Consider the following 27,705-nt stretch of genomic DNA (forward strand, 5'->3'; position numbering starts at 1 on the left):
AATACCATACTATTAGAATCCATGGCTAGCACAGCAGATGAAATTACAGAGAAAGTGTTCAGGATATACATAATTAAAATGTTCTGTGAATTAAAGGATAATATAAGAGAGAAAATACAGGCAGCAAAAGATCATTTTGACAAAAAGCTACATAAGCAAATACAGGAAGCAAAAGATCACTTCAATAGGGAGATAGAGGTTCTAAAGAAAAACCAAACAGAAATCCTTGAAATGAAAGAAACAATAAATCAAACTAAAAGATCAACTGAAAGCATCACCAACAGATTAGACCACTTGGAAGACAGGACCTCAGACAATGAAGACAAAATATATAATCTTGAAAAGAATGCGGACCACACAGTGAAAATGGTAAGAAACCATGAGCAGAACATTTAAGAAATATGGGATAGCATAAAAAGACCAAATTTAAGAGTTATTGGGATAGAGGAAGGCATAGAGGTCCAAACCAAAAAAATGAACAATCTATTCAACAAAATAATATCAGAAAATTTTCCAAACATGAAGAACGAATTGGAAAAACAAATTCAAGAGGCTTACAAGACACCAAATGTACAAAATCACAACAAATCCACACCAAGGCACATTATAATGAAAATGCCCAACATGCAGAATAAGGAGAGAATATTAAAAGCCATAAGAGAAAGGAATCAGATTACATATAGGGGGAAACCAATTAGGTTATATGCAGATTTTCAACCCAGACCCTGAAAACTAAAAGATTCTGGAACAACATATATCAAGCTCTGAAAGAAAATAAATGCTAACCAAGAATTTTATATCCAGGAAAATTAAGCTTTAGATTTGAATACTTTCCATGATAAACAAAAGCTAAAAGAATTTACAGCTAGAAAATCTGCACTCAGAACATCTTTGGCAAAATATTCTATGAAGAGGAAATGAAAAACAACAATGAAAATCAGCAGAGGGGGGTATTACACTAAAGGAAAAGCTAATCAAAGGAAAAATCAAGTCAAATTAAATAACAAAAATGGCTGGAAATACAAATCATGTATCAATTATAACCCAGAATGTTAATGGCCTAAACTCACCAATCAAAAGACATGGGCTGACTGGATTTAAAAAAAGAAAAAAAAAAAAAAAAGACCCAACAATATGCTGCCTCTGAGAGACTCATCTCATAGGAAAAGACATACACAGACTGAAATGAAAGTGAAAGGTTGGGAAAAATCATACCATTCACATGGACTGTGGAAGCAAGCAGGGGTTTCCTTCCTTGTATTAAATAAAGTAGACTTTAAGCTAAAGTTAATCAAAAGGGACAAAGAAGGACATTTCATACTGCTCAAGGGAACCATACACCAACAAGACATAGCAATTATAAATATATATGCCCCAAACAATGGAGCATCTATGTTCATCAAACAAACACTTCTCCAGTTCAAGAGTCAAATTGACCACAACACAATAATTCTGGGTGACTTTAACACACCTCTTTCATCACTGGATAGATGTTCCAAACATAAGCTGAACAAAGAAACTAAAGAACTCAATAATACAATCAATAACTTAGATATAACTGACGTATATAAAATATTTCATCCTTCAACAAGCAAATACAGGGCTGGGGATGTGGCTCAAGCGGTAGCGCGCTCGCCTGGCATGCGTGCGGCCCGGGTTCGATCCTCAGCACCACATACAAACAAAGATGTTGTGTCCACCGAGAACTAAAAAATAAATATTAAAAAAATTCTCTCTCTCTTTCTCTCTCTTAAAAAAAAAAAGCAAATACACTTTCTTCCCAGCAGCACATGGATCCTTCTCTAAATAGACCACATATTATGTCACGAAGCAACTCTTAAGAAATACAAAAAAGTAGAGATACTACCCTGCATTCAATCAGATCACAATGGAATGAAATTAGAAATTAATGATAAAATAAAAAACTAAAAAACTACTCTAACACCTGGAGACTAAAAAAATATGCTACTAAATAAACAATTGGTTGCAAAAGACATCAAGGAGGAGATAAAAAAATTCTTAGAGGTAAATGAGAATATTAATACAACATATTGAAATCTCTGGGACACTATGAAGGCAGTACTAAGAGGAAAGTACATCGCATGGAATTCATTCCTTATAAGATAAAAAGTCAACAAATAAATGAGCTAACACTACATCTCAAAGCCCTAGAAAACAGAAGAACAAATCAACACCAAAAGCAGTAGAAGACAGGAAATAATTAAAATCAGAGCTAAAATCAATGAAATTGAAACAAAAGAAACGATTGAAAAAATTGACAAAACAAAACTTGGTTCTTTGAAAAAAAATATGTAAAACTGACAAACCTTTAGCCATGCTAAGAAAGAGAAGGAGAATAAAAACTCAAATCACTAACATACATGATGAAAAAGGAAATATCACAGCAGACACTACAGAAATACATAAGATAATTAGAAATTATTTTGAAAACTTGGACTCTAATAAAATCGAGAATATTGAAGGCATCAACAAATTTCTAGAGGCATATGAGTTGCCCAAATTGAATCAGGATGATATACATGATTTAAACAGATCAATTTCAAGCAAGGAAATAGAAGACACCATCAAAAGCCTACCAACCAAGAAAAGCCCAGGACCAGATGAATACATAGCCGAGTTCTACAAGACCTAAAATGAAGAACTAATACCTATGCTCTACAAATTATTTTGCAAAAGAGAAAAAGAGGGAGCACTTCCAAACTCATTCTATGAAGCCAATATCACCCTGATTCCAAAACCAGGCAAAGAAAGAAAATTTAAGACCAATATCGCTAACAAAAATACATGCAAAAATTCTCAGTAAAATTCTGGAAAATCAAATACAAAAACATACCAAAAAGATAGTGCACCACGATCATCCCAGGGATGCAAGGTTGGTTCAACATATGGAAACAATAATCATAATTCATCACATGAATAGACTTAGAGATAAGAATCATATGATCATCTAAATTGATTCAGAAAAAAACATTCAACAAAATATAGCACCCATACATGTTCAAAACACTAAAAACTAGGAATGACAGAAACATATCTCAACATCATAAGAGCTATCTATGCTAAGCCTCAGGCCAACATTATTGTAAATGGAGAAAAAAATGAAAGCATTCCCTCTAAAAACTGCAACAAGATAGAGATGCCTTCTTTCACCACTTCTATTTAACATAGTTCTTGAAACACTAGCCAGAGCAATTAGATAGATGAAAAAAATTAAAGGGATATGGATAGGAAAAGAAGAACTCAAATTATCACTAATTTGCAGATGATATGATTCTATACCTAGAAGACCCAAAACATTCCACCAGAAAACTTCTAGAACTAGTAAATGAATTCAGCAAAGTAGCAGAATACAAAATCAACACTCATAAATCAAAGGCATTTTTGTATATCAGTGAGAAATCCACTGAAAGGTAAACAAGGAAAACTACCCCATTTACAATAGCCTCAAAAAAGTAAATTAAAATACATTGGAATTCAACCTAATAAAAGAGGTGAAACACCTCTAAAACAAAAACTACAGAATGATAACGAAAGAAATTAAAGAAGACCTTAGAAGATGAAAAGATCTACCTTGTTCTTTGATAGGCAGAATTAATATTGACAAAATAACCATACTACCAAAAGCACTGTACAGATTAAATGCATTCCCAATCAAAATCCCAATGGCATTCCTCATAAAAATAGAAAAAGTGGTTCATGAAATTTATCTGAAAAAAATAAGAGACCCAGAATAGCCAAAGCAACCTTAGCAAGAAGAATAAAGCAGGTGGCATCAGTACACCTGACCTTAAACTATACTACAGAGCAATAGTAATAAAAACAGCATGGTATTGGCACCAAAATAGACCTATAGACCAATAGTACAGAGTAGAGGACACAGAGACTAACCCACATAATTTCAATTATCTTATATTAGAAAAAAGTGCCAAAAACATACATTGGAGAAAAGACAGCCTCTTCAACATATGGTGCTTGGAAAACTGGAAATTCATATGCAACAAAATGAAATTAAACCTCTATCTCTCACCATGAACAAAACTTAAAGTGGATCAAAGATTTAGGAATTAAACCAGAGACACTGTGCCTATTAACGAAAAAGTAGGCCCCAATCTCCATCATGTTAGATTAGGCCCAACTTCCTTAATAAGACTCCTATAGCACAAGAATTAAAATCAAGAATCAATACATGGGATGGATTCAAACTAAAAAGCCTCTTCTCAGCAAAAGAAATAATCAATGAGGTGGTGAATAGAGAGCCTACATCTTGGGAGCAAATCCTTACCCCTCATACATCAGATAGAGCACTGATCTTTAGGATATATAAAGAACTCAAAAAGCTAAATATCAAAAATCAAATAACCTAATCAATAAATGAGCCAAGGAACTGAACATACACCTCTCAGAAGATGATATGCAATCAATCAACAAATATATGAAAAAATGTTCAACATCTCTAGCAATTGGAGAAATGCAAATCAAAACTACTCAAGATTTCATCTCACTCCAATCAGAATGGCAGCTATTAAGAACATAAACAACTCTTAGGTCCCCTTCTTCCTCCGGGAGAAGTCTTTTCTGCTGTCCTTAATAAAGCTTCTTCTTTCTACTCCATTTTCAGCCAGGGACCCATGTGAAGACATGGCAGAGGACTTTGATTCCCGGATTTTGACTTCAACTTTTTGGCCACTTCTTCCGCTGAAGCAGCATAAGGAGGTCTACCCTAAATTGCTCCCTGGCTTTTAAAACCTCGGCCATATTGCCTTCCACCTCTACCAAACCTCCATATCCCTAGGGTGGAAATAACTCCTCTTGGACGCCCTCTTGCAGGTCCTCCCACAGAGACCACTTGCAGTGGGAAGGGCCCTCAGCCTCCACAGCCCTGCCTGCTTCCCGCCCAGTGGCCAACCACAGTGCCAGCGATTTCTAGTTTCCCTCCCTGAGAAGGCATAGTTTGGACTACACCCTGGGACTTGCTAGTCCTGCTGCTTTCACTGGCTGAGAAGACTCCACAGTGTCCCGATGCTGCCGCCACCCAGAAGTCATGAATTTTCTTGGAAACCAGCGGCCACCATCTTGGAGAGCTGAAGTAACCACCGCCACTCTCCGACAGATTGCAACAATAAAACAGGTGTGTGCCCGCCCTGCAGCTACAGACGGCGGGATGCCACCAAGAAGCGGCCAGCAAGCAGAGAGAAACGTTGCTGCGGATTCTATGGAATCCTGCCGGCTGAGCCCTCACTGAACCCCGGGCTGAGTTCGGGATTTCAGACAGGGAAGGAAGCGGTACAGTTCTATCCCCCACAACGGAAACTCCACCAAGGAAACCAGCGGCCACCATCTTGGAGAGCTGAAGTAACCACCGCCACTCTCCGACAGATTGCAACAATAAAACAGGAGAAACCAGGATTAACAGGAGAAACCAGGGGACTAGAGGCCAGGCCCTCATGACTGGGCAGCTGGAGACCGCACGCCTGCTGGCGACAGCCCATCTGCTGCCCGCGCGACTGGGCGGCTGGAGACCACCCGCCCGCCGGCGACCTACCGCACTTCTGGGCGGCTAGAGATCGCCCGCCCGCCAGTGACAGCCCACCCGCTGCCCGTGCGACTGGGCGGCTAGAGATCGCCCGCCCGCCGGCGACAGCCCACCCGCTGCCCACGCGACTGGGCGGCTGGAGACCGGCCGCTCGCCGGCGACAGATCATGCACCGGCTTCCTGCACGACTGGGCGGCTGGAGTCTGCCCGCCCACCGGCGACAGATCTCCTGCTGGCTGCCAGCGCAACTGGGCGACTGGAGACCGCCCGCCCACCAGCGACCGGGAGCTGAAACCAACCAGAGACAGTCCAGTCCCACCCCCCCATTCGGACACCCCTGCCAGGTCCTCAAGTTGGATCTGGACAGAGGCCACCATAACAGAGAGGTGACGTCACTGGAGCTCGGCCGTCAGAATTCCTTCCCAATGGAATCCACTTTATCAGGCATAGTCTACCAACACAAAGGAGAGACAACAGAGATATACAAAACCAAAACAAATCTATAGGAGAGAGCAGAAACACAGCAATCAAATAGAGCTGGAAAGTAACTTGAACATCATGAAAAAAACAAGGGAAAAAAGGAGTACAAACAATGCAGGACAACTTAAATCTACTGGAGGACCTAGAAGCATCAGAAACATGGATAGGGAAAGAACTCAAGGCATACCTAACTCAGATGGAAAGGAATATTAGAGAAGACATGAGACAGCAAGTCCAAGCAATAAAAGTACATTTTGAAAATGAATTAAACAAACAAATTCAAATGGCAAAGAACGAGCTTTACCAGGAGATACAGATCTTAAAAAAAAAAAAAAAAATCAAACAGTAATCCTAGAAATGCAGGAAACTATAAACCAAATTAAAAACTCAAACGAGAATATTACAAATAGACTAGCTCAAGTAGAAGTCAGAACATCAGATAATGAAGACAAAGTTTATCAACTTGAAAAGAATATAGTCAACACAGAAAAGATGCTTAAATCCCACGAGCAATCTATTCAAGAGATATGGGATGTCATAAAAAAACCAAATTTGAGAGTCATCGGGATAGAAGAAGGCATAGAGAATCAAACCAAAGGAATGGACAACCTATTAAATGAAATAATTCTAGAAAACTTCCCAGAGATAAAAGATGGAATGGATTGCCAAACCCTGGAAGCCTTCAGGACCCCAAACATTCAAAACCGTAATACACCAACTCCAAGACAAATAATTATGAAGATAGCCAACATACAGAACAAGGAGAGAATATTAAAAGCTACGAGAGAAAGGAGGCAGATTACATTCAGGGGTAAACCAATTAGGTTAACGACTGATTTTTCATCACAGACTTTGAAAGCGAGAAGATCCTGGAACAATGTATTTCAAACGCTGAAAAATAATGGATTCCAACCAAGAATACTGTATCCAGCAAAATTAAGCTTCAGATTTGACAATGAAATTAAAATCTTTCACGATAAACAAAAGCTAAAAGAATTCGCAGCCAGAAAACCAGCACTGCAAAGCATTTTGAGCAAAATACTACAAGAAGAGGAATTGAAAAATAGTGCCCAAAACTAACAGCGGGAGATATCTCAGTAAAGGGGGAGGAAAATAACCAAAAAGTAAAAACTAGCCAAACTAATATAAATAAATAAATAAACATGACTGGCAGTACAAATCATATTTCAATTGTAACCTTAAATGTTAATGGCCTAAACTCACCAATCAAGAGACATAGGCTAGTAAACTGGATCAAAAAAACAAATACAACAATATGCTGCCTTCAGGAGACTCATATGATAGGAAAAGACTTACACAGGCTGAAGGTAAAAGGTTGGGAAAAATCATACCACTCACATGGCCCTCGGAAGCAAGCAGGAGTGGCCATACTCATATCGAATAAAATCAACTTCAAACCTAAGTTAATCAAAAGGGATAAAGAAGGACACTATATACTGTTAAAAGGAACCATCCACCAACAAGACATAACAATTATCAATTTGTATGCACCAAACAATGGTGCTGCAACATTCATAAAACAAACTCTCCTCAAGTTCAAGAGTCAAATAGACTACAACACAATAATTATGGGTGACTTCAACACACCGCTCTCGCCATTAGACAGATCCTCTAGACAAAAGCTGAATAAAGAAACTATAGAACTCAATAGCACAATCAATAACCTAGACTTAACCGACATATATAGAATATATCAACCATCATCAAGTGGATACACATTCTTCTCAGCAGCACATGGATCCTACTCAAAGACAGACCATATATTATGCCGTAGGGCAACTCTTAGTAAATATAAAGGCGTGGAGATAATACCATGCACCATATCTGATCATAATGGAATGAAACTGGAAATCAATGATAAAAGAAGGAAGGAAAAATCCTACATCACATGGAAAATGAACAATATGTTACTGAACGATCAATGGGTTACAGAAGACATAAAGGAGGAGATAAAAAAATTCTTAGAGACAAATGACAATACACACACAATATACTGGAATCTATGGGACACAATGAAAGCAGTTTTAAGAGGGAAATTCATTTCTTGGAGTTCTTTCCTCAAAAAAAGTAAAAAACCAACAAATAAATGAACTCACACTACACCTCAAAAACCTAGAAAAGGAAGAGCAAAACAACAGCAAATGTAGTAGAAGACAAGAAATAATTAAAATTAGAGCAGAAATCAACGAAATTGAAACAAAAAAAACCATTGAAAAAATTGAAAAAACTAAAAGTGGGTTCTTTGAAAAAATAAATAAGATCGACAGGCCCTTAGCCATGCTAACGAAGAGAAGAAGAGAGAGAACTCAAATTACTAACATACGGGATGAAAAAGGCAATATCACAACAGACACTACAGAAATACAGAAGATAATTAGAAAGTATTTTGAAACCCTATATTCCAATAAAATAGAAGATAATGAAGATATCGATAAATTTCTTAAGTCATACGATCTGCCCAGATTGAGTCAGGAGCACACACAATTTAAACAGACCAATAACAAAAGAAGAAATAGAAGAAGCTATCAAAAGACTACCAACCAAAAAAAGCCCTGGACCGGATGGGTATACAGCAGAGTTCTACAAAACCTTCAAAGAAGAATTAATACCAATACTTTTCAAGCTATTTCAAGAAATAGAAAAAGAAGGAGTCCTTCCAAATTCATTCTATGAGGCCAACATCACCCTGATCCCGAAACCAGACAAAGACACTTCAAAGAAAGAAAACTACAGACCAATATCTCTAATGAACTTGGATGCAAAAATTCTCAATAAAATCCTGGCGAATCGAATACAAAAGCATATCAAAAAAATTGTGCATCATGATCAAGTAGGATTCATCCCTGGGATGCAAGGCTGGTTCAATATACAGAAATCAATAAATGTAATCCACCACATCAATAGACTTAAAGACAAGAACCATATGATCATCTCGATAGATGCAGAAAAAGCATTCGACAAAGTACAGCATCCCTTTATGTTCAAAACACTAGAAAAACTAGGGATAACAGGAACTTACCTCAACATGATAAAAGCTATATATGCTAAACCTCAGGCTAGCATCATCCTAAATGGAAAAAAACTGAAGGCATTCCCTCTAAAATCTGGAACAAGACAGGGATGCCCTCTATCACCACTTCTATTCAATTTAGTTCTTGAAATACTAGCCAGAGCAATTAGACAGACAAAAGAAATTAAAGGCATAAAAATAGGAAAAGAAGAACTTAAATTATCGCTATTTGCGGATGACATGATAATATATTTAACAGACCCAAAAGGTCTACAAAGAAACTGCTAGAGTTAATAAATGAATTCAGCAAAGTGGCAGGATTTAAAATCAACACGCATAAATCAAAGGCATTCCTATATATCAGCAACAAAACTTCTGAAATGGAAATGAGGAAAACCACTCCATTCACAATATCCTCAAAGAAAATAAGATACTTGGGAATCAACCTAACAAAAGAGGTGAAAGATTTATACAATGAAAACTACAGAACCCTAAAGAGAGAGATAGAAGACGATCTTAGAAGATGGAAAAATGTACCCTGTTCATGGATAGGCAGAACTAACATCATCAAAATGGCGATATTACCCAAAGTTCTCTACAGGTTTAATGCGATGCCAATCAAAATCCCAACGGCATTTCTTGTAGAAATAGATAACGCAATCATGAAATTCATATGGAAAAACAAAAGACCCAGAATAGCAAAAGCAATTCTAAGCAGGAAGTGTGAATCTGGAGGTATAGCGATAAGAGAGTTCAAACTGTACTACAAAGCAATAGTAACAAAAACAGCGTGGTACTGGTACCAAAACAGGCAGGTGGACCAATGGTACAGAATAGAGGACACAGAAACCAATCCACAAAAGTACAACTTTCTTATATTTGATAAAGGGGCTAAAAGCATGCAATGGAGGAAGGATAGCATCTTCAACAAATGGTGCTGGGAAAATTGGAAATCCATATGCAATAAAATGAAACTGAATCCCTTTCTCTAGCCATGCACAAAAGTTAACTCAAAATGGATCAAGGAGCTAGATATCAAATCAGAGACACTGCGTCTGATAGAAGAAAAAGTTGGCTACGATCTACATACTGTGGGGTCGGGCTCCAAATTCCTTAATAGGACGCCCATAGCCCAAGAGTTAATAACAAGAATAAACAAATGGGACTTACTTAAACTAAAAAGTTTTTTTCTCAGCAAGAGAAACAACAAGAGAGGTAAATAGAGAGCCTACATCCTGGGAACAAATTTTTACCCCTCACACTTCAGATAGAGCCCTAATATCCAGAATATACAAAGAACTCAAAAAATTAAACAATAAGATAACAAATAACCCAATCAACAAATGGGCCAAGGACCTGAACAGACACTTCACAGAGGAGGACATACAATCAATCAACAAGTACATGAAAAAATGCTCACCATCTTTAGCAGTCAGAGAAATGCAAATCAAAACCACCTTAAGATACCATCTCACTCCAGTAAGATTGGCAGCCATTATGAAGTCAAACAACAATAAGTTTTGGCGAGGATGTGGGGAAAAGGGTACACTTGTACACTGCTGGTGGGACTGCAAATTGGTGAGGCCAATTTGGAAAGCAGTATGGAGATTCCTGGGAAAGCTGGGAATGGATCCACCATTTGACCCAGCTATCGCCCTTCTCGGACTATTCCCTGAGGATCTTAAAAGAGCGCACTATAGGGATACTGCCACATCAATGATCATAGCGGCACAATTCACAATAGCTAGACTGTGGAACCAACCTAGATGCCCTTCAATAGACGAATGGATAAAAAAAATGTGGCATCTATACACAATGGAGTATTATGCAGCACTAAAAAATGACAAAATCATAGAATTTGCAGGGAAATGGATGGTATTAGAACAGATTATGCTAAGCGAAGCTTGCCAATCCTTTAAAAACAAATGTCAAATGTCTTCTTTGATATAAAGAGAGCAACTAAGAACAGAACAGGGAGGAAGAGCATGAGGAAAAGATTAACACTAAACAGAGACGAGTGGGGGGAGAGAAAGGGAGAGAGAAGGGAAAGCATATGGAAATGGTAGGAGACCCTCAATGTTACACAAAATTACATATAAGAGGTTGTGAGGGGAATGGGGGGGGGAACAAGGGAGAGAATTGAACAATAGCAGATGAGGTAGAGAGGGAAGATGGGAGGGGAGGGGAGGGGGATAGTAGGGGATAGGAAAGGTAGCAGAATACAACAGTCACTAATATGCCATTATGTAAAAACGTGAATGTGTAACTGATGTGATTCTGCAATTTGTATTTGGGGTAAAAATGGGAGTTCATAACCCAATTGAGTCAAATGTATGAAAGATGATATATCATGAGCTTTGTAAATGTTTTGAACAACCAATAAAAAAAAGAAAAAAAAAGAACATAAGCAACAATAAGTGTTGGCGAGGATGTGGGGGAGAAGGCATACTCATACATTGCTGGTGGGACTGCAAATTGGTGCAGCCAATGTAGAAAGCAGTATGGATATTCCTTGGAAAACTGGGAATGGAACCACCATTTGACCTAGCTATCCCTCTCCTCGGTGTATATCCAAAAGGCTTAAAAACAGCATACTACAGGGGCACAGCCACATCAATGTTTATAGAAGCACAATTTAAATAGCTAAACTGTGGAACCAACCTACATACCCTTCAGTAGATGAATGGATAAAGAAAATGTGGTATATATACACAACAGAATATTATTCAGCAATAAAAGAGAATAAAATCTTGGCATTTACAGGTAAATGGATAGAGTTGGAGAATATAATGCTAAGTGAAGTTAGTCAATCCCAAAAAACAAATGCCAAATGTTTTCTCTGATATAAGGAGGCTGATTCATAGTAGGGTTGGGAGGGGAGCATGGGAAGATTAGAGGAACTTTAGATAGGGCAAAGCGGTGGGAGGGGAAGGCAGGGGGCATGGGGGTAAAAAAGATGATGGAATGAGATGGATATCATTTCCCTAAATACATGTGTGAAGACACGAATGGAGTGAATATACTTTATATACAACCAGAGATATGAAAAATTGTGTTCCATATGTGTAATATGAATTGTAATGCATTGTAATAACAAATTAGAATAAAAAAGAAAAATATTATTGGTTTAATTATCTACTATTCCATCTCTGATTTTTGAATGTATGTTCACCATGAAATCAGTCTGTCATTTTCTTTGATGATAATTTACTTGCTCTGTTTTGGTATGAAGGTTATTAACTGACTTCAGAAAATGAGTTTGGAAGCTTATTTTCTGCAACAGATTGCGTAAAATAGGAGCTACATAAGTAGGAGTTTGGTAGAATTTTTCGATATAATATTGTCAATGTCAGCAGCTTCTGGGGCAAGGGAAGAATCTGATCAAATTTAATATTTTCAGTTGTTATTAGCCTTTACAATTTTTTTTTGTAAAAAAAGAAATTGTTTTCTTTTTTCTGATACCAAATTTGTTATTTTAAGTTTTTTCACAAAACTTCCCACTTCATCTAGGTTTTTATGTTTAATTCTCTCTGGTTCCCATAATATTCTTGTCAATGAATTTTAAATTAAATTGTTGTCCAAATTTATCAAATAAATACTTTGATCTTGTGTAAATAAATAAATAAATAAATAAATGTTTCATGTCGTTTTTGGAAAGGGGTAAGACAGCTATTCTTAATCATCTTGATATAACTTTGTTCACATTATGTCTTGTTCATTCATTCACTAAATAGTATTTATAGAATGTCTCATATAAAAAATATTTTTCTCTACTATACTAACCCTAAAATAAAGGTGTTTGGGCTGCCATGAAACAGGATTAGCCGGGTGGGGTGGCACATGTTTGTAGTCTCAGCTACTCAGTAGGCTGAGGTAAGAGGATCACTTGAGACCAAAAGTTTGAGATCATTTTGGTTAACATACAGTGACCCTGTCTCCAAACAAAAACAAAAAACATAGGTTTGTTGGCAATATGAAATAAAGGAATACTTATACTTAACAAAAGTGTTCATTTACCCTTTTGGTAATAATTAGGTACCTCTTTCCAATTATACTTTCTACTTCTCCATTGTACACTGTAACATTAATATATATTTCACAATAAGCAAACAACTTAATCCAACTAAAAGTCACCACAAGGTGGTGCTGGAAAGTTAGCTTTTTGGATGGAAGAGTCTGCTTCTAAATTTAAATCAAAGATTTTCTTAAACTTTTTATTGCAAAACACACACACACACACACACACACACACACACACACACACCTCATTTGTTAAAAAGTTTTAGGAGTATGTTTTCTATTTGACTTTGTTTTTCAACATTTATTATTGCTGATGTTGAAATTTAAACTGTTAGCTTTAAAGAGATCACTTTTCACAGTGCAGGAGTTTTATAGTGAAGGTTGTATATAGGTACTTCCAAGCAGATCACTCAAAGGGGTAAATGTTTATTAGGAAATTGTATTTATCCTGTATTCCCAGGACCAAAAAAAAAAAAAAAAATTGGCAACAGCAAACTGCTCCTTCTTAAGCACTTAAATTGAAATGAGGTCATTTATTACCTGAAGTGTATAGGAAATAGGGTCTTAATCTTAGGGCAAAAAAAATCTACCGAATATAAAAAAATACCAACCACATGTAGCTCTTCAACTCTGAACTTATTAAGTAACTCTTAGTGCCTAACAGCCAATATAAAAGGCAGGAGCCGTGGAATTAATGTCACCAACACTTTCTGTATATAAGAAAGCACTTGGTGTGAACTAGGGAGCCCCTTATCACAGAAACAGGCTGGCAACAGAGCGGCTGTCTTGAAGTAGCTAAAGCCTCACTGGCCCAGGTACTCCTATCTGTACAAAAGATATTAGTGAAAGTCTGGAAAGTAATAAAGAAAAGATAGAAAAATTATGATTAGGGCCGGGGTTGTGGCTCAGTGGTACGGCGCTTGCCTAGCATGCTTGAGGCACTGGGTTTGATCCCTGGAACCATGTAAAAATAAAAAATAAAGGTATTGTGTCCATCTACAATTAAAAAATTAAAAAAAAATTTAAAAGAAGAAAAATTATGATTAGAGTTTTTTCTATTACTTTAAATCCATGCATTTAAAGTTCCTACAGTAATGAAATGCAAACTTAAAAGGCAGGATTTGGGTTTATTTCAGCTCTTCTGGATCACATCATGTGCAGCTCATTTTGGGCCATAACATGTGGGATGAATGCTTGTAAATCAAAGCCTCATGGCACACCAGAGAGACCACAGGACTACAATCAGAAGCCCTGGCCCCAGCCCCCAAACTGGCAGTATCTGGATATGCAACTATGATCTGGACCAAAAAAAAAAACTTCCCAAGGTCCTTACAGTTTTCAAGCTCTATGATTCTGCATTTTAAGTGTTTTGGCTATAACTTTTTTATTTTTAGAAATTATTTCAAACATTTACAATTTTCACTTTAAATGTAAAAATAGCTGGGAGAAAGAATCGGAAACTGACTACATAGACATCAGCCTTTGGTATTTTTCAGGTAATTAGGGGGATAACCTCTTAAAACTATTACTTCTCTCCAAAAAGGTGATAGTTCTCTAAACAGGTATGTTCAAGTCTGATGCCACTGTTCTATTAGTTTTCTTAATAATAAGGAAATGTCTGGCTCTCTCTGAAGTTGACGGCCAGCTGAATGGGTACTAGCACACGTTCAGTTATCATACACCTGATTTTGAATCTCAAGTTAATCATTTACTAATCATGTGACCTTAGGCAACCTTCCGGTTACTATGGCCTTGGTTACAAATAAAAGTAATAATAGTACCTACCACAAGAAGTATGCTGTGAAGATTAAATTAGATTACACTTGTGAAGTACTTCGAGCCGTGGAGAAATATGGTTAAAAGCTCCATCAATGTCACCCATTTTTTTTTATTGTCACTACTATACTCTATTAAGTAAATGTGTCCTTTGTAGACACTTAATTGACAACTTACCACAGTAGTTTCCTCTTTCAAAACAAAGAATCTTTTACTATTTTTCCTCACTAACTCCATATTTGAAATGGTTTTATCTATGGTACCAGAATAGTTTTTCCATTTTAATCACTTATGCAACTGCCAGTATCATGTCAAAATCTAGTGTTCTACACCTAATTTTTAATCCCATACAAAAGAAATCCTGAGGCAGCCTTATCACAGGGAAATTAATTCAGTTAAACTTCTGAAAAGTGAAAAACATAAAATCTAGAGACTTCAAGTTGCAATCAAAGGTGTATGTGCTATGTTAGGAAACAGAACACAGTTTTCCGCTTGAAAGAGCTTGGAAATTAGTAAGACAGAAAGATTAGTCACAGTATTAATTCAGATGGGAAGAGCAAGAGACAGGATGCTCCATCTGGGACATGGGGAGAATTTTGAGCAAGGAGTGACTTAAAAGATGCCTGCCTTGGGGCTGGGGCTGTAGCTCAGTGGTAGAATGCTTGCCTTGCAGGTGTGAGGCCCTGGGTTTGATCCTAAGCACCGCATAAAAATAAATAAACAAATAAAGATATTAGGTCCATCTACAACTAAAAAAAAATTAAAAAAAAAAAAGATGCCTCACTTTCATCCCAAATAATGCCATCTCCAGATATCCCTCCTGAGAACACGGGATTAGTCTGTCCTGGGAATATAGGATAAATACAATTTTCTAATAAGAGGTACTTAATAAGTTCAGAGTTGAAGAGCTACATGTGGTTGGTACTTTTTATATTCAGTAGATTTTTTTTTCCCTAAGATTAAGACCCTATTTCCTATACACTTTAGACTAGGACTTTGTCTTTAGACTTGTTCAGAAACGCAAATATATGTGTTGTAAGAGATACAATCAATTTGATATTTTAGGGAGGAAACAGTTCAACTGGTTTCTTAGAGAGAAAAAGGGTTCTGAGAGAATGGAGTGTTGAGACTAGCAAAGTTATGCATTAATTACTGAGGAACAGATTCAAAGGAACCTGGTAGACCACACAGCCACCTGACTGTATACGATTGCTGGGGAGAGTGATACCGCCAGCTATTGGTAACAATAACCTGCTTCCCCACATGTTGAAGTATAACATTAGAGACGTACACCAAAGCAAGCATATAAAGCAGGGTTTATTTTTAAAAAGGGTAATATATATTTGTCCTGGGAGGGAGAAGGGGGCCATAGCTGGTTTCCTTGTATCTCAGTAAGTGACAAATTCCTGAAGAATATCTTCAAAGCCAACCTAGTGGACCACACAGCCACCTGACTGTGCAGGATTGCTGGGGAGAGGAGCCCTCTTCCACAAAGAAAGCAGTCAGGGTATTTGGAACAGCTGGTCAACCAGAAGTAGGTCTGCCACAGCTGTTTTCATCACAATGCAAGCCCTGAATGTGTGCCATCTCAGCATCATCAATACACTTAAAAACCAGACTGCTGAACACAGCTACAGAATCTGGAACAGTTATCCTTACACAGAGGGGAGGCAGACAAATTTTTAGTTTGTGGTTGTCAGTGTAGCAAAATCTTAATAGGCAAATAGATTTCATAGTTAAGAAAAACAGAATCCAGCTCCCTAATTATGTTAAGCTAGAAATACCAATATGAACACATGACTTCAAAGGGATTCCTTGGAGAGTAGATGATTCCGTTTCTTAAAGCAAGAAGAATCAGAAATAGTATATGGAAATCTGGTTGAAAACATAGGCAAGTATATTTCAAGGAACACCAGGGGCAGTGCTCCAGGGAGCTACCAGAAAGAGGTCTGCCTGACTGAACTGAAGCAATCTGGTCCATCAAAAAAGAAGACAATGATCTTGCTTCAGTCTGTGGAAAGCCAGAAGTTCAAAGCAATAATCCACAGAATAATATGCAGAGTACAGAAAGGAAGTTGTTACACAAAAAAGATAACAGCCCATGCATAATTATTTGTTTTAATTTCTAAAAGGGGAGTGTTATTAAAACCTACTTGTTGATTCTACATCTATTTATGGAATACAGATGCGTACTTGTTTCCTATATATATAATAGGAAAGAATAAAGATCAAGAACTCTGAATAAGCCAAACAATTCCAAAAAAAAAACAAAAGAAGTATTCCAAGATAAGGAAGGACTGTAGAGTATAGGTGGTGACAAAAGTAGTCAGGTGGAGAGAGAGAGTCTGGCACTAATGTTCACAGTCAATAATGAAGCAGAGAGGACCCATAAACACGATCCTAAATGATAAATCAGCCAAATGGCCTAAAGAGCATTGGGTAGAGTCAATCCTTTGTCTCCCAGGAGATGCAAACCTCTAGACAGTCCAACTAATCTCAATAAAAAATGAAAAAGGCATACATAAGCTTTTAATAATGTTCACAGGTCAAGCCAATACATCATTATGACAGGACAATGGATTGTATAAAATTGGCCAAGCGAGACAGGAAGTAAATTATTGCAGGGCAATGGGGGTGGGGGCACCAGATTGTAAATAAGAATCTAACCTGAAAGTCATGTACTTACAAATAAAAAAAAAAAATCTGACTGACTTAAGCTCAGGATGATACTGGTGGCCAAGGTCTGACTCACCTTGGGAGAAGAACCTAAAGAAGTTCCATGTTCTCAGCAACATTGATATGTTCAGTTGAAACCAAATCTGTAATCACAGCAAGTTTGAGGGGGTATCCTTGTGTTTCTGATGGTGCTAATATCATGTTATCTCTGGGTAAGTAGCAGAATAACAAACAACTCTAGGAAATGTCCAAATGAGAGAAACTTGAGGTGTGGATCTTTCTGAATAAGTTCCAGTTTGGTAAGTATATAAAATGTATCTGGGCATGTCATCTATTCTTTAAGGTACTTGAAGTATTAAAAAAAATTACATCGATTGTTTTTAAACATCACATAATTATGTAAATTATTTATATCCAATTTTATAACTAAAGTTTAAAAAGTGAACATTTGTTTGCTACCACTTAAGTCTTTAATAATAAATTGAGTATTAAACAACACTACACACAAGTGTTTTTCCCCCTCCATGTTTGGAAGGCCTCCAGACACTCACCAAAAAAAAAAAAAAAAAAGTCAGTGTAGTAACTAGTTAGCAAGACTTTCATTTCTTGAACTGGCTCCTTTTCATACACAGACTTTAGAAACATTCCAAAAGAAGCCACAAAAGGAAAACATGCCATATACAGATTTTAAGTCCAATCACCAAAATAGTAACAGTGGTTTTCACTTGGTATTGAGATAGTGGGTGTTGTGACTTTTTCTTTTGACATTCCAAATTTTCCAATTTTTTCACAATGAGCATATGTTACTTTAAAAAAAATAAGAAAAAGATAAACATTTCCTGGGGAAAAGTATAAGGCCACCCACCATGAAGGTAAGTCACTCTATATGGGCCAGAGCTTGAGAATTTGCCCTGGGGCTGCTGTTGTGACATTCTCTGGAGTCCAGCTTGAGAACACCAAGCTAGACTGACAAAGGGTTCAATGAATGATATAGGCAAAGAGACTGGGGTCAGAAATAAGATGAAAGAGGTGAGGGGTAGGCAGGAAAAGGGAAAACAGACACAGATAGGAAGTCAGGGCAAGAAACCCAGGGGATTATGGGTTGTAAAGCCCAAATCAAGATGACAGGGAACAGGAGACAAGTTTGGTCAGGGCCACCAGCTAACTCTGTAGATTAAGTCAGGCCCACAGGCTGGGGCAGGAGGAGAGCAGTGCCTGGCAAGCTTAACTACCTGGAGCAATTTTTCTCCTAGCTCTTGAGCTATAATCAGAATTTCCAACTTGCCTAATTCTCTGCCAGGTAATGATAACTCTGTACATGTTTGCTCATTTTCAGCATCATTTCTAACTGTGCTGCAAGGGCAAATTTGCCATACTTAATTCAAGGATCATGCTACCCTGTTTCCAAATGTGTCTTGTCCAACACAGCTGAAAACAAGCCTCACATGCGTGATTGTATGCATTCTAAACAGAGGCAGGGAAAAGCTTTGACAAAAATATCTTTAGAAACACTTTTGATTTCTCAGTTCCATAGTGAGAGGTAGCCACAGAGTACAGAGAAAAAGTAAAGGATATTCTCCCAGGGAATGTTATTTACTAAATAAATGTTGCTTTCAAAGAGAGTTCCTACTTAAGGTCAGATCTAGCAAGTGACAGGACCCAAAAGGAATCCCCTCCAAGACTGACAAAAAATAATGGAGTAACGGAGAATAAGTTTCCAGAAAACATTACATCAACATTTGCATGAAATTGGCAATAGTATGTAAGAAGTTGCTCATTCTTTGTTTACCAAGCTGTTCAATTCATTGATAAAACTATAGCAAACATACATTTATAAGCCTTGGTGCCATTTTATAGAACTTTAGAACAGTGATACCACCAGAAAGGATCTTAGCACACCATTTCTTTATAAGTTGTTGAATGTGAACATCCCCAGTGTCTACTTTAGAAAATGAACATACGCTTCCATGAGACACCCCACAAGAATGCTACAGATTTGGAGATTAGCACCATGATGCATGGATATGATAATGCCATTAATTCAAGGTGGCTGGCTTAGCAAGTCACAAAAAAAACGGTGCTACATACAGTGTTAAATGATCATTCTAAGCTCTGAAAAGTGTTTGATAAGGAATATAAGCAACACAGTTGAAAATATCTTTCAAGATAAGTACCCAAGAAGCTTTGTAAAAACCTGTTGACATATAATACTTTAGCCCCATAGAAGGAGTAAGGCAAGAATGGTTCTTCCCACATTATTTAAAGATATTAGAATTTTAAAAATCATAGCAAAGTCACCTTCATTTGGTCTATATTTCTACTAACTATCATCTTCCAAAGAAGTCTCATAAGTAATGACTCGGGGGAAAGTCAAATTATATGACATAATCAAAATTTTTCTCTAGAAGACCAGCATTGCAATGAATTATTATAGAAACCTTTTCCTTTGGAGAGGAAAAGAGCCAGGAAGAAGTTAACATAAACCCCTAGGCAGAATATCTTGCCAGGAAAATGACTTCTAGTGATATAAACACAAGGCAGATGTTGTAAAAGGAATTTAAAATTTCATTAAACATGAAGTCTTCCAACCATTACCTGTGTTCACACAAGACAATAGCTACAAGCTGGATTTTTTAGAATCATTTTTAGTTAGCATCTTATTAAAAAAGAAATCACAGTTCCTCCCAAGCCAACAAGATAAAAATCATTTTTGAAACAATAGAATTTCAACATTTTCATACATTATAAAAAACTGCTATAAAACAATTAATGTGTCTTGATTTATCTAATTTAGGGCAACTTCTGTGTTTCTTTCTTATCCTTACAGTACAAGTTCTATTAAACAGAAAGCAAAAAAATAAAACCAAAAACTGTCCTTATACTGGATTTTCTTAATAGATGGTAAAAATTGAATCACACTGATAATTTTAAGAAGAATCAAAGAAGAATCATAATGACTATTGTAGTGGCTCATTTCATATATTTCAGTTACATTTTTGCAAACTAGATTATAACTCAGGAATGTAGTAGCACATTATTATTGGATTCCTTTAAGTTTCCACTTAAAATTCTCTCCTTGTTTTACTTAAAGGTCTTTGATTCACTTTTCGGTTTTATATTTTGAACCATACTTTTAAAAGTCAAAACATTTTTTTCTTTTTTTTTTTAAGTTCAAGGATGGTGTTTATGTGACAACTATTGAATTTTGTACTATTAGATTCAAAACTGAATTTAATAAAAAATTTCAGATTATTAAAGTTGCTTAAGAGTTTTCACAATTGAAATTGTAGTTTTATTTTAAATCTACTTCCTAGGTAGTCTCTTAGCTTTTTTTTTTTTCCCCACCTTAGGGCATGAATGCAATATATCATTCTTGGTATGTTTTTCCGATCATAGACATCTGTTGTTTCTGGATAAAATATCTGGAAAACAAAAGAGACAACGTGTTTATTATGTGTTGCTTCTCACAATCAATTTAACTCCCCAGATACTCTGATTGGCCTGGCTATTCTATATTTGTTCCAGTGAAGAAAGCCTCTCAACTGTGGCTTCATCTTGCTCTACAGACAGACCAGTCCCGCACCTAGTTCCCTGCCTCTCTGCATGCCTCTTTGGGGCCAAAAGAGGAGGGGTGAAGTTCACAGTCAGCCTTTCCACATGGCTGAATCCATAGTCCTGGGCGGCAGTGTTTCTCTCTGTATCCTCACTCCTGTGACTTCTCATGGGCCTGAGAAGGTGGCCTTCTTACAGTACTTTACAACAGTATTAAAAAATTGGGGGCTGGGGTTGTGGCTTAGCGGTAGAACGCTTGCCTAGCACATGCGAGGCCCTGGGTTCGATCCTCAGCACCACATAAAAATAAATAAAATAAAGGTATTGTGTCCAACTACAACTAAAAAATACAAATAAAAATAAAAAAATAAAAAGTTGTTACATTGGGCTGGGGATGGGGCTTAGTGGTACAGCACTTGCCTAGCATATGTGAGGCACTGGGTTCTATTCTCAGCACCACATGTAAATAAATAAATTAAATAAAGGTCCATCAACAACTAATAAAAACATATTTTTTAAAAGTTGGTACATAGTTCTATGAACATGAGTTCATTCATATACAACACTCACACATGGGTTTTTGTTTCCACTTAAAGTAATACCTTTCCACTGAATAAAATCTAGAAAGTTAGTGAAGTATGAAGGAAAAATACCTATAATCCCACCTATACTTTTACTGTTTTTTTTTCTATGAGTCTCTTTTTTCTTATGTTTATGTATACATGAAAACAAAATTGTATATATCTAAAGCTATTCAAAATACTTAATAAAAGATGACAATTAAACATCCTCTTTATAATTCTTTAATAGTACTACATCAAGCAAATGCATACGATTCTTTCATATTTTTGAACCATAGCTTAACCATTCCCTGTGGCTGAACATTTGTTTGGTTCCCAATTTTTTCCTTATTCGAAACCACTGCAGTGAATGCACTGGCATTTTTGAGTATCTGATTTCTTATTTTAGATAATCATCTAAATATGGAATTGCTAGATTGAAAGATCTGAGCATCAAGGATTTAAAGAAAATATTTTTAGTTGTAGATGGACACAATACACACAATATTCACACTGTTTGTCTTAAACTTAAAAAAACTAAATCAGAAACATATTTCAAAGGGGACACACTAACTTTTCTGTTCCTAAGCAATGCAAAAATGAATAATTAGGCTTGAAACTTATAAGAGTTATGTTGAGACTAAACATAAATGTCGCTTGCTTTCAGTAAATATTTTACACAATTTGACATAAAAACTAACATCGTATGCAAGATGGTAGTATTTAATATCCAAGGGCAATTTTCTATTGGACATTGAAAAAAGCAGAGAAAAGAATAAAGCAAAGTTTCTCAAGCTAACAATGTGTAGTTTCTACACACTTAAAGAAATGTCTGTAGCCTGGGAAGTTTTCAAAGGCCCTTCGAGCTTTACTTTTAATATTTTCTGTCAGTGTCAGTGAAAAGAGGCTTCTCGATTCAGAAGAGCTAGGTTTAAAGCTCTATGTAAGTAGAGAACGACTACAATTCTCACCCTACACCTTGCTGTATTATTAAACTCTCCCCATCCCCCTTTTAAAAATGAGAACCTTCTACATTCATATTTCTCCTGGAAAATCCTCATAAATGTATCTTCCTTCAGCAAGGAGATGGAATCAACTTGCAATTAACCAGACTGTTGTATTATGTCTCCAGCCCCTTACATGGTGCTGAGCTCAGAATTAATAAAAAAAATTAAGGGTAAATCACAGACAAAATTAATCCAACACACTGTTAGCCTCTCAACCCTAAAATATAATGTATCAATTACTTCATGATAACAATCAATATTAAAATAGAATCTGCTCTATAGATCACTTGTTTGGCCCCAAAGCTCACAAAGGTTTTAATCATATCTATTGAATTACCTGGTTGTCTTAATCAGATGTTGCTTCACTAAGAAAAATCCTATTCAAATTTGTTTACCACCCAGACCCATTTAATACCCAGAAATATGAATTCTATATGACAACTAGTGCCCCAAAGGGATAGCATTTAATATTCTAGGCACTATAAGAGAAGGGAAACTAGGCCAGGTACACACATATAATGGCACACACATATAATCCCAGCAATTCAGGAGGTTTAGGCAGGAGAATTACAAGTTTGAGGCCAGCCTCAGTAACTTAGTGAGGCCCTAAGCAACTTAGTGAGACCTTATCTCAAAGTAGAAGAATAAAATAAAAAGCGCTGGGGATGTAACTCAGAGGTAAAATGCCCCTGGGTAAAATGCCATCTCTAGCACTGACAGAGAAAAAGAAAGGGAGGGAGGGAGGAGAGGAAGGGAGAAAAGAGTGGGAGAAACTCGATTGATAATTTCAAGAAAAATGAGACTGCTAAAACAGAAATGAGCAGAAATATAATGAAAAAAAGCATTCATAATTTACATTAAGAAATCTTTTTTTTTTTCTTTTGGTCATGGTGGGTGTTTTTAACAGCAAATCTGGCTTAATCAGGAGACAACACAGATCTTCATATGTTGGTAGCTATTGCCTTTTCCTCAAGCTGAAACCCTCCTAAATCACCCTCTTAAAATAGCTGTATCAACTAAGCAATGCAAAGAATTGAGCTATTGATACATATGATGGAGCTCAAGAATAACACAACAAGTGTAAAAATGTCAACCTCGTCTACTGTATGATTCCATTTCATGTCATTCTCAAAGTAACAAAATTAGTAGTAGATAACATATTAGTGGTTGACAGGGACTGGGCAGTGGGAGGGATACAGCATAAAAGACCACTTCTCTGTGGTAGCTGTATCTTGACTGTGGTGGTGGCTACACAAATTTATTCATGGGCCACAACTGCACAGATCTACACACTAACATTCTCACAAATGAATGCATGTAAGAACAGTGAAAATTGAATAAAGTCTGTAGTCTACTTACATTCACACCCCAGAATCAACTTAATGCTGTACTACAGTTATATAACACATCACTGTTGGGGGAAGCTGAATGAAGGATAAACACATAGGTGCACTATTTTTGCAACTTCCTGTGATTTTATAGTTCTTTCAAAATAAGAAGTTCAAGTAATAGCTCTATAACTTTTATCAAATAAAATTTCCTCCTTTCCCCAAGGTATTTATTTCTCTCACAAGCTTAAGAGTACTTGCTCCTTGAATTTAACAAGCATTGAATCCTTACAGAATCAATGAAGATCTTTTCAAGAATAAAAGCTACAAGCCTCTAGACTTTAAAATTTAAAGTGATTGTATGATTTATAATAATTTGGGAAAATAAATTGATAATAATTTATAGTTGTACAATGAGACAAAGGCGTTGACTATCTTAAATCAACCATCTATGAGCTGAAGATTCTTCTGATCTTGTTTATGCATACACACTTTCACCTGGCTGCTGTCATGTTGTACCCCTACCTCATTCTGAGTTCTTCCATCTATTACTTTGCATAAGCCTTTCAATATTTTTGTTTGGTTCTCACAATTCTCATTCTTGCATTAACATAGTTCAGTCTGCCAAATCATTTGTCATAATGAGGTATTTCTGCACCACCTTTTCGTCTCCCCAGTTCAGGATCCAGTATGTGAAGGCTTACCTTGGGTAGTCCAATAGACTCCATGGCTCTCAACCACTGGACGGTATTATCTGTATGTCGAAAATGAAGGCCAGACTTCTAATGTGAGGTTAGGAGGGGGAAACAAAGAAAGAAAGACCACACAAAAAGTGAGTCATTTGTAATAAAGTTTTTCATTAGCAGGATGCTTTTCAATTGTATTTTTCCAAGAACAGAGTTATTAATGCTTATACAGAACAAATACAGACACAATGAAAAAAAAAAGATTACACTGTATCTCAGCAATATGCACACTTGAGTAATTCTCAACTTGAATCTCAAATACCATTTAATGTCTAGCATATGCCTAAGGATTACGAAATACGTGTGCACGTGCACAGGCAGTCATGCATGCATGAACGTATATACATGTGGTGTAAGATTTTGGTAACCATGGTTGAGAAGCCTAGCAACTTCAGGAAAAACTGGATTTTTATAAGACAAAATGCTCTCTTTTCTTTTTTCCTTCTAATCATGAATGTAATATTTCTGTAGAAAACCTGGAAAATACAAAGATGAAAACGCAAACCACTCTTTGATTCAGAGCTAATTTTAGTACCTGCTCCTCTTATAATTTAATCATAATAAAAAGTAAAACCTTCAGCAGAAGTGTCTTATAAAACATTTTTTCTACATGTACAATTCTTTGTGTCTTCCATTTCTTCTTTACAGTCTTAATCAGCCACTTTTTCTGTAGTCTACAAATAAAACACCCTTGCCTGCATCTCATTATTTAGATTAATGAACCGCTAAGAGTCTTAAAGTGATCTTATATTCTTCACTAATTAGACGTATAAACAATGTTATCTAGTTTTTCCATTTTTAATAAATGTACAAAAAATAACTATATAAAGTTTCATCATATAACTAACAGCCAATGGCAGAGAATCACATTTAGAAAGCCTGGCTCTTCCCACTTTCTATGACCTTCTACAATCTAACATAAAATATAAGAAAATTAATATTTTTGACAAATGCTTATGCCTTTAAATAGTGGTCACTATTTGCCATTGGAGTATGCACTTCAAGTACTTTATACAAATTATTCTAATTTTCCAAACACCCTACAAGGTAATTACCATTACCTTTTTTTAAAGATGAAAAAAGCCAAGCTAAAATGAAGAAGTAATTTACCTAAAGTCAAGTAACTGTTTAGTGGTTGAAAATCTTCCTTGTGCTAAAACTCCCCCAGGGGGGAACACTGGACCTAATGATTGTTTGTTGGTTCTTTGGAAGAAATTAGCTAGTTGCTTGAGGGAAGAAGAAAGTGTGGGGTGAGAGGAAAATGAAAACGGGAAGGAGGAAGGAGGGAAGACAATAGAAAATCCAGAGCATTAGCTACCAGGCCATAGGGTTTTTTTGTTTTGTTTTGTTTTAGTTGTAGATGAACACGGTACCTTTATTTTATTTATTTATGTGGTGCTAGGGATTGAACCCAGTGCATCACATGTGCTAGGCAAGTGCTCTACTACTGAGCCACAGCCCCGGCCATTGTGTTTTGACTGTTTGTACCTAGCACAAATAACTTTTGCAGAATACAAGCCACTCAGTGACAAAGAACAAGTGATGCAGTGATGAAGGAACAAGACAGAAGCAATCTTCAATCAAGTGTGAAGGAAGACAGAGACGAGGACTCTGCACTACTCAACAACTAAATGTTCTCACTTAAAATAATACTCAAATGTCTTCAGCTAATATGAGTTTCTTTATTGATGACAATCTAGTTCCCCATTCAGTCTTGCTGCCTCCTACATCAAAATGACCAAGACATCAAATTGAGCCAGCTCCAGTCCCAAAGAAAACTAGTCTTTGTACCTAAAAAATAGTTTTTTAAAATCACCTACCACAAGCCCAAATCTACGCTGAGCCTTTCACTTCTTCTTCCAGTGGCTTCATGGATATGCATTTTCTTTTTGCCCCAATGAGTTAAATAAATGCAATTTATGGATTTTTGGTTTCTTTGGCTGATGGGCTTCAGCCATCCCAAATAATGTAACAAAGACACCTTATCTATTTAGTGAAGTAATCCTAAGAAAGTTCTAAATCCTACAGAGCCCTCAGCCCTCAGCCATAAAGGCTTCTTGGAGCTGCAGAGATTAAATTGAAAACAAAAGAAAGTATTTGGTTACAAAGCACACCAGCAAATGTTAGATGTTGTAATTAGTATATTACATAACTGGGCTTGAAACTTTTATTCATCTGTCAGGTAAGATAAAGATACATTGCTTCATGTCAGAGGAACTGAAGGAAAGGGCAGCTATCTTGGTCATATTTTTATAGCAAATGAAGAAGATTTCAAATTCTTTGCTCTAAAAACCTGAGAAATTCTGACTTCAATACCCTACAGTCCATGTTACGACTTTAAAAAAGTACACTTCAGTGAGAAAATTGTCACAATAACATATTCAATCTATTGATTTGTTTCATTTGCTTCATTATAATGAAAATGGTCTTCCAAACAGGCTCAAAATAATCTCAGTCCACTGTAATTATTTTTAGTGAGACTATTTTCTTTCATTAGTTCTATATATTAATACCAGACTAGATGGCATGATTGTGATCATACTTAGCCAATGGATACTTTTGTTCATAACTTTATATTTCATATAGAAACACAAATTCTTTTCATTTCATATACAGAGTACATGCTGATTTTCTATTGCTATTTCAATGCCAGTAAACAAGGTTCACCTAGTTTATTTTATTTTATTTTTATTTTTTTAAGAGAGAGAGAGAGAGAGAGAGAGAGAGAGAACTTTAATATTTATTTTTTAGTTTTTTTGGCGGACACAACATCTTTGTATGTGGTGCTGAGGATCGAACCCTGGCTGCAGGCAGGCATGCCAGGCAAGCGCGCTACCACTTGAGCCACATCCTCAGCACCGGTTCACCTAGTTTAAATTGTATAGATGAGGAATTATGTAAGTTTTATTTGGATGCTAACTTTCCACATAGTAGACTTAGAGCATTTTAGAACTCTGAAGAAGCTTAGAAACCTA

At 36.5% G+C, this 27,705-nt stretch overlaps 1 protein-coding gene across 1 annotated transcript in view; it reads right to left on the bottom strand.

The window, feature by feature from the left end:
• The window catches only part of Iqgap2 (IQ motif containing GTPase activating protein 2), a 297,019-nt gene that overhangs the window by 127,663 nt on the left and 141,651 nt on the right, over window positions 1–27,705 (bottom strand). The window contains exons 4-5 of the mRNA XM_046426823.2: window positions 24,689–24,766; window positions 20,883–20,959 (exon numbers count right to left, since the gene is read on the bottom strand). Of these exons, the coding sequence (XP_046282779.1) occupies window positions 20,883–20,959; window positions 24,689–24,766 (155 nt within the window). The remainder of the gene's footprint in view (window positions 1–20,882; window positions 20,960–24,688; window positions 24,767–27,705) is intronic.

This window comes from Marmota monax, unplaced genomic scaffold (assembly GCF_021218885.2).
Source record: "Marmota monax isolate L192 unplaced genomic scaffold, Marmota_monax_Labrador192_F-V1.1 WCK01_AAM20220418_F8-fsc00018, whole genome shotgun sequence".
Taxonomy (NCBI): domain Eukaryota; kingdom Metazoa; phylum Chordata; class Mammalia; order Rodentia; family Sciuridae; genus Marmota; species Marmota monax.